This window comes from Penaeus vannamei, chromosome 30 (genome assembly GCF_042767895.1).
Source record: "Penaeus vannamei isolate JL-2024 chromosome 30, ASM4276789v1, whole genome shotgun sequence".
Lineage (NCBI taxonomy): Eukaryota > Metazoa > Arthropoda > Malacostraca > Decapoda > Penaeidae > Penaeus > Penaeus vannamei.
This window is the reverse complement of record NC_091578.1, coordinates 24900063-24907562: the sequence shown is the minus strand read 5'-3', so window position 1 is coordinate 24907562 and position 7500 is coordinate 24900063. Positions and strand designations below refer to the sequence as shown.

At 59.2% G+C, this 7500-nt stretch overlaps 1 protein-coding gene across 1 annotated transcript in view; it reads left to right on the top strand.

Moving 5' to 3' along the window:
- The first annotated feature begins 838 nt into the window (after positions 1-838).
- Positions 839-7500, top strand: part of LOC138867519 (loricrin-like) — a 14945-nt gene continuing 8283 nt past the window's right edge. Inside the window, exons 1-5 of the mRNA XM_070143374.1 lie at positions 839-843; positions 989-1119; positions 2155-2307; positions 2401-2535; positions 6565-6816. Coding sequence (XP_069999475.1) covers positions 839-843; positions 989-1119; positions 2155-2307; positions 2401-2535; positions 6565-6816 — 676 coding nt within the window. The remainder of the gene's footprint in view (positions 844-988; positions 1120-2154; positions 2308-2400; positions 2536-6564; positions 6817-7500) is intronic.

Below are 7500 nucleotides of genomic sequence, written 5' to 3'. Positions count from 1 at the left end.
ACAGATGAGATAATTATTAATGTTTTATTGCCTTTTTCTGAAAAAGTGCAAAACCTTATTTTAATGTAACTAAAGAAATCTCTAATAAGAAAAAAAGTTATTAATGGACAGAATAATTATATAATTCCATGTATATTTATATATATTTTAATTCTTTGATATATTTCCTCATTAAAAAAGGACTAAAATTTCAACTGAAACTAAACCTTAAAAAAAAAAAAAAAAAAAAAAAAAAAATATATATATATATATATATATATATATATATATATATATATATATATATAAATTTATAGTCCCCCGTATAAACGTTCTCTCTTCTTAGTTACATATCTGAACATCTGAACAATAGATGGCACTGTATTTAGTTTTGGACCTCACATTTTTTTCATCGGTGTGACACGCTTTCCTATCTTTGGTTTCAGTGGTCTTTTTTGGTTCAAATGATAAGCTATAATAATCGTTATAGTAATGTAAAAAAAAAAGTATTTATCATATAAAACGATTTAAAAAGTCAGTGTAAACTATAAATAATATTTCAAAATTGGCAAAATTCTCTCTTGTATTTGATAAATAACAAATTTGTAACTAGCTGCTCGCCTGTTTGTTTACATTTGTGTCCACGTTCCCCCGTCAGCTGACTGGATGAAAATTGTGAGAATACGCCCTTATTTACCATTACACATTCGTTGTTTCGCACTAAATCGTCGCCACATAGCCTGAATAACGTTCACCATCGCCAGAGCCTGTGCAGGGGTTGAAGCCATCTTCCTGTGTTTGGAATTTTGGTCGGATTGTTTCCTTGGTTCTCATCGCTAGTGTGACTGCGCGAGCCAAAATGATGTAAGTAAAGTAATGCGGAAAAAGTGCTAGTGTGGCGGCCTTTAGACTACCGATGCCTACGCTAAGCACAAGCTCATAATAGCGAATGTGAAAAGTAAGGAAATATGTGATTTTTAAACCCCCCTGACTCGAACTTCTATTGGAGATGTGATGGCCTAGTGGTTTTAGCATCGGACTTCGGGCGTGCTAGCCGCCCGGGTTCGAGTGTTCGAGCCCCGGCCGGTGACAGTGTTTCCTTGGGCAAGGAACTTTACTTCAATTGCCTAGTCGACTTGGGTGTGTATGAATGTGTGTGTGAGTGATTGTGTGTGTGTGTGACGTATAATAATAATGTACAATCTAATATATAATTTCGTAATATAATGAATAATATGAATAATATAATATAACGTATAATATGTATAATCTAATATATAATTTCATTTCAGGATAGGATTGGTGATGAGGAGTGGTGGTGAGTGCTAGAGAGAGAGGAGAGTGGCGTGCTAGGGCTTCCCGGGGGCTCAGGATTGGTGATGAGGAGTGGTGGTGAGTGCTAGAGAGAGAGGAGAGTGGCGTGCTAGGGCTTCCCGGGGGCTCAGGATTGGTGATGAGGAGTGGTGGTGAGTGCTAGAGAGAGAGGAGAGTGGCGTGCTAGGGCTTCCCGGGGGCTCAGGATTGGTGATGAGGAGTGGTGGTGAGTGCTAGAGAGAGAGGAGAGTGGCGTGCTAAGGGCTATCCCCGGGGGGGCTCAGGATTGGGGATGAGGAGTGGTGGTGAGTGCTAGAGAGAGAGATGGTGAGTGGCGTGCTAAGGGCTATCCCCGGGGGGGGCTCAGGATTGGTGATGAGGAGTGGTGGTGAGTGAGTGCTAGAGAGAGAGATGGTGAGTGGCGTGCTAAGGGCTATCCCCGGGGGGGCTCAGGATTGGTGATGAGGAGTGGTGGTGAGTGAGTGCCAGAGAGAGAGATGGTGAGTGGCGTGCTAAGGGCTATCCCCGGGGGCTCAGGATCTGTGGTGAATGGTGGTGGTGAGAGTGGCGTGCTAGGGCCTCCCGGGGGCTCAGGATCTGTGGTGAATGGTGGTGGTGAGAGTGGCGTGCTAGGGCCTCCCGAGGGCTCAGGATCTGTGGTGAATGGTGGTGGTGAGAGTGGCGTGCTAGGGCCTCCCGAGGGCTCAGGATCTGTGGTGAATGGTGGTGGTGAGAGTGGCGTGCTAGGGCCTCCCGAGGGCTCAGGATCGGTGGTGAATGGTGGTGGTGAGAGTGGCGTGCTAGGGCCTCCCGGGGGCTCAGGATCGGTGGTGAATGGTGGTGGTGAGAGTGGCGTGCTAGGGCCTCCCGAGGGCTCAGGATCTGTGGTGAATGGTGGTGGTGAGAGTGGCGTGCTAGGGCCTCCCGAGGGCTCAGGATCGGTAGTGAATGGTGGTGGTGAGAGTGGCGTGCTAGGGCCTCCCGGGGGCTCAGGATCGGTAGTGAATGGTGGTGGTGAGAGTGGCGTGCTAGGGCCTCCCGGGGGCTCAGGATCGGTGGTGAATGGTGGTGGCGAGAGTGGCGTGCTAGGGCCTCCCGGGGGCTCAGGATCTGTGGTGAATGGTGGTGGTGAGAGTGGCGTGCTAGGGCCTCCCGAGGGCTCAGGATCGGTAGTGAATGGTGGTGGTGAGAGTGGCGTGCTAGGGCCTCCCGGGGGCTCAGGATCGGTAGTGAATGGTGGTGGTGAGAGTGGCGTGCTAGGGCCTCCCGGGGGCTCAGGATCGGTGGTGAATGGTGGTGGTGAGAGTGGCGTGCTAGGGCCTCCCGGGGGCTCAGGATTGGTGGTGGTGAGGAGTGGTGGTGAGAGTGACGTGCTAGGGCCTCCCGGGGGCTCAGGATCGGTGGTGAATGGTGGTGGTGAGAGTGGCGTGCTAGGGCCTCCCGGGGGCTCAGGATCGGTGGTGAATGGTGGTGGTGAGAGTGGCGTGCTAGTGCCTCCTGGGGGCTCAGGATTGGTGGTGAATGGTGGTGGTGAGAGTGGCGTGCTTGGGCCTCCCGGGGGCTCAGGATTGGTGGTGAATGGTGGTGGTGAGAGTTGCGTGCTAGGGCCTCCCGGGGGCTCAGGATCTGTGGTGAATGGTGGTGGTGAGAGTTGCGTGCTAGGGCCTCCCGGGGGCTCAGGATCGGTGGTGAATGGTGGTGGTGAGAGTGGCGTGCTAGGGCCTCCCTGGGGCTCAGGATCTGTGGTGAATGGTGGTGGTGAGAGTGGCGTGCTAGGGCCTCCCGGGGGCTCAGGATTGGTGGTGAATGGTGGTGGTGAGAGTGGCGTGCTAGGGCCTCCCGGGGGCTCAGGATTGGTGGTGAGGAGTGGTGGTGAGAGTGGCGTGCTAGGGCCTCCCGGGGGCTCAGGATCTGTGGTGAATGGTGGTGGTGAGAGTGGCGTGCTAGGGCCTCCCGGGGGCTCAGGATCGGTGGTGAATGGTGGTGGTGAGAGTGGCGTGCTAGGGCCTCCCGTGGGCTCAGGATCGGTGGTGAATGGTGGTGGTGAGAGAGGCGTGCTAGGGCCTCCCGGGGGCTCAGGATCGGTGGTGAATGGTGGTGGTGAGAGTGGCGTGCTAGGGCCTCCCGGGGGCTCAGGATCTGTGGTGAATGGTGGTGGTGAGAGTGGCGTGCTAGGGCCTCCCGGGGGCTCAGGATCGGTGGTGAATGGTGGTGGTGAGAGTGGCGTGCTAGGGCCTCCCGGGGGCTCAGGATTGGTGGTGAAAGGTGGTGGTGAGAGTGGCGTGCTAGGGCCTCCCGGGGGCTCAGGATCTGTGGTGAATGGTGGTGGTGAGAGTGGCGTGCTAGGGCCTCCCGGGGGCTCAGGATCTGTGGTGAATGGTGGTGGTGAGAGTTGCGTGCTAGGGCCTCCCGGGGGCTCAGGATCGGTGGTGAATGGTGGTGGTGAGAGTGGCGTGCTAGGGCCTCCCTGGGGCTCAGGATCTGTGGTGAATGGTGGTGGTGAGAGTGGCGTGCTAGGGCCTCCCGGGGGCTCAGGATTGGTGGTGAATGGTGGTGGTGAGAGTGGCGTGCTAGGGCCTCCCGGGGGCTCAGGATTGGTGGTGAGGAGTGGTGGTGAGAGTGGCGTGCTAGGGCCTCCCGGGGGCTCAGGATCTGTGGTGAATGGTGGTGGTGAGAGTGGCGTGCTAGGGCCTCCCGGGGGCTCAGGATCGGTGGTGAATGGTGGTGGTGAGAGTGGCGTGCTAGGGCCTCCCGGGGGCTCAGGATCGGTGGTGAATGGTGGTGGTGAGAGAGGCGTGCTAGGGCCTCCCGGGGGCTCAGGATCGGTGGTGAATGGTGGTGGTGAGAGTGGCGTGCTAGGGCCTCCCGGGGGCTCAGGATCTGTGGTGAATGGTGGTGGTGAGAGTGGCGTGCTAGGGCCTCCCGGGGGCTCAGGATCGGTGGTGAATGGTGGTGGTGAGAGTGGCGTGCTAGGGCCTCCCGGGGGCTCAGGATTGGTGGTGAAAGGTGGTGGTGAGAGTGGCGTGCTAGGGCCTCCCGGGGGCTCAGGATCTGTGGTGAATGGTGGTGGTGAGAGTGGCGTGCTAGGGCCTCCCGGGGGCTCAGGATCTGTGGTGAATGGTGGTGGTGAGAGTGGCGTGCTAGGGCCTCCCGTGGGCTCAGGATCGGTGGTGAATGGTGGTGGTGAGAGTGGCGTGCTAGGGCCTCCCGGGGGCTCAGGATCTGTGGTGAATGGTGGTGGTGAGAGTGGCGTGCTAGGGCCTCCCGGGGGCTCAGGATCGGTGGTGAATAGTGGTGGTGAGAGTGGCGTGCTAGGGCCTCCCGGGGGCTCAGGATCTGTGGTGAATGGTGGTGGTAAGAGTGGCGTGCTAGGGCCTCCCGGGGGCTCAGGATCGGTGGTGAATGGTGGTGGTGAGAGTGGCGTGCTAGGGCCTCCCGGGGGCTCAGGATCTGTGGTGAATGGTGGTGGTGAGAGTGGCGTGCTAGGGCCTCCCGGGGGCTCAGGATCGGTGGTGAATGGTGGTGGTGAGAGTGGCGTGCTAGGGCCTCCCGGGGGCTCAGGATCTGTGGTGAATGGTGGTGGTGAGAGTGGCGTGCTAGGGCCTCCCGGGGGCTCAGGATCTGTGGTGAATGGTGGTGGTGAGAGTGGCGTGCTAGGGCCTCCCGGGGGCTCAGGATCGGTGGTGAATGGTGGTGGTGAGAGTGGCGTGCTAGGGCCTCCCGGGAGCTCAGGATTGGTGGTGAATGGTGGTGGTGAGAGTGGCGTGCTAGGGCCTCCCGGGTGCTCAGGATCGGTGGTGAATGGTGGTGGTGAGAGTGGCGTGCTAGGGCCTCCCGGGGGCTCAGGATCTGTGGTGAATGGTGGTGGTGAGAGTGGCGTGCTAGGGCCTCCCGGGGGCTCAGGATCGGTGGTGAATAGTGGTGGTGAGAGTGGCGTGCTAGGGCCTCCCGGGGGCTCAGGATCTGTGGTGAATGGTGGTGGTAAGAGTGGCGTGCTAGGGCCTCCCGGGGGCTCAGGATCGGTGGTGAATGGTGGTGGTGAGAGTGGCGTGCTAGGGCCTCCCGGGGGCTCAGGATCTGTGGTGAATGGTGGTGGTGAGAGTGGCGTGCTAGGGCCTCCCGGGGGCTGAGGATCGGTGGTGAATGGTGGTGGTGAGAGTGGCGTGCTAGGGCCTCCCGGGGGCTCAGGATCTGTGGTGAATGGTGGTGGTGAGAGTGGCGTGCTAGGGCCTCCCGGGGGCTCAGGATCTGTGGTGAATGGTGGTGGTGAGAGTGGCGTGCTAGGGCCTCCCGGGGGCTCAGGATCGGTGGTGAATGGTGGTGGTGAGAGTGGCGTGCTAGGGCCTCCCGGGGGCTCAGGATTGGTGGTGAATGGTGGTGGTGAGAGTGGCGTGCTAGGGCCTCCCGGGTGCTCAGGATCGGTGGTGAATGGTGGTGGTGAGAGTGGCGTGCTAGGGCCTCCCGGGGGCTCAGGATCTGTGGTGAATGGTGGTGGTGAGAGTGGCGTGCTAGGGCCTCCCGTGGGCTCAGGATCGGTGGTGAATTGTGGTGGTGAGAGTGGCGTGCTAGGGCCTCCCGGGGGCTCAGGATCTGTGGTGAATGGTGGTGGTGAGAGTGGCGTGCTAGGGCCTCCTGGGGGCTCAGGATCTGTGGTGAATGGTGGTGGTGAGAGTGGCGTGCTAGGGCCTCCCGGGGGCTCAGGATCGGTGGTGAATGGTGGTGGTGAGAGTGGCGTGCTAGGGCCTCCCGGGGGCTCAGGATGTGTGGTGAATGGTGGTGGTGAGAGTGGCGTGCTAGGGCCTCCCGGGGGCTCAGGATCGGTGGTGAATGGTGGTGGTGAGAGTGGCGTGCTAGGGCCTCCCGGGGGCTCAGGATCTGTGGTGAATGGTGGTGGTGAGAGTGGCGTGCTAGGGCCTCCCGTGGGCTCAGGATCGGTGGTGAATGGTGGTGGTGAGAGTGGCGTGCTAGGGCCTCCCGGGGGCTCAGGATCGGTGGTGAATGGTGGTGGTGAGAGTGGCGTGCTAGGGCCTCCCGGGGGCTCAGGATCTGTGGTGAATGGTGGTGGTGAGAGTGGCGTGCTAGGGCCTCCCGTGGGCTCAGGATCGGTGGTGAATGGTGGTGGTGAGAGTGGCGTGCTAGGGCCTCCCGGGGGCTCAGGATCGGTGGTGAATGGTGGTGGTGAGAGTGGCGTGCTAGGGCCTCCCGGGGGCTCAGGATCGGTGGTGAATGGTGGTGGTGAGAGTGGCGTGCTAGGGCCTCCCGGGGGCTCAGGATCGGTGGTGGTGAGGAGTGGTGGTGAGAGTGGCGTGCTAGGGCCTCCCGGGGGCTCAGGATCTGTGGTGAATTGTGGTGGTAAGAGTGGCGTGCTAAGGCCTCCCGGGGGCTCAGGATCTGGGGTGAATGGTGGTGGTGAGAGTGGCGTGCTAGGGCCTCCCGTGGGCTCAGGATCTGTGGTGAATTGTGGTGGTAAGAGTGGCGTGCTAAGGCCTCCCGGGGGCTCAGGATCGGTGGTGAATGGTGGTGGTGAGAGTGGCGTGCTAGGGCCTCCCGGGGGCTCAGGATCTGTGGTGAATGGTGGTGGTGAGAGTGGCGTGCTAGGGCCTCCCGGGGGCTCAGGATCTGTGGTGAATGGTGGTGGTGAGAGTGGCGTGCTAAGGCCTCCCGGGGGCTCAGGATCGGTGGTGAATGGTGGTGGTGAGAGTGGCGTGCTAGGGCCTCCCGGGGGCTCAGGATCGGTGGTGAATGGTGGTGGTGAGAGTGGCGTGCTAAGGCCTCCCGGGGGCTCAGGATTGGTGGTGAATGGTGGTGGTGAGAGTGGCGTGCTAGGGCCTCCCGGGGGCTCAGGATCTGTGGTGAATGGTGGTGGTGAGAGTGGCGTGCTAGGGCCTCCCGGGGGCTCAGGATCTGTGGTTAATGGTGGTGGTGAGAGTGGCGTGCTAGGGCCTCCCGGGGGCTCAGGATCTGTGGTGAATGGTGGTGGTGAGAGTGGCGTGCTAGGGCCCCCCGGGGGCTCAGGATCGGTGGTGAATGGTGGTGGTGAGAGTGGCGTGCTAAGGCCTCCCGGGGGCTCAGGATTGGTGGTGAATGGTGGTGGTGAGAGTGGCGTGCTAGGGCCTCCCGGGGGCTGAGGATCTGTGGTGAATGGTGGTGGTGAGAGTGGCGTGCTAGGGCCTCCCGGGGGCTCAGGATCTGTGGTGAATGGTGGTG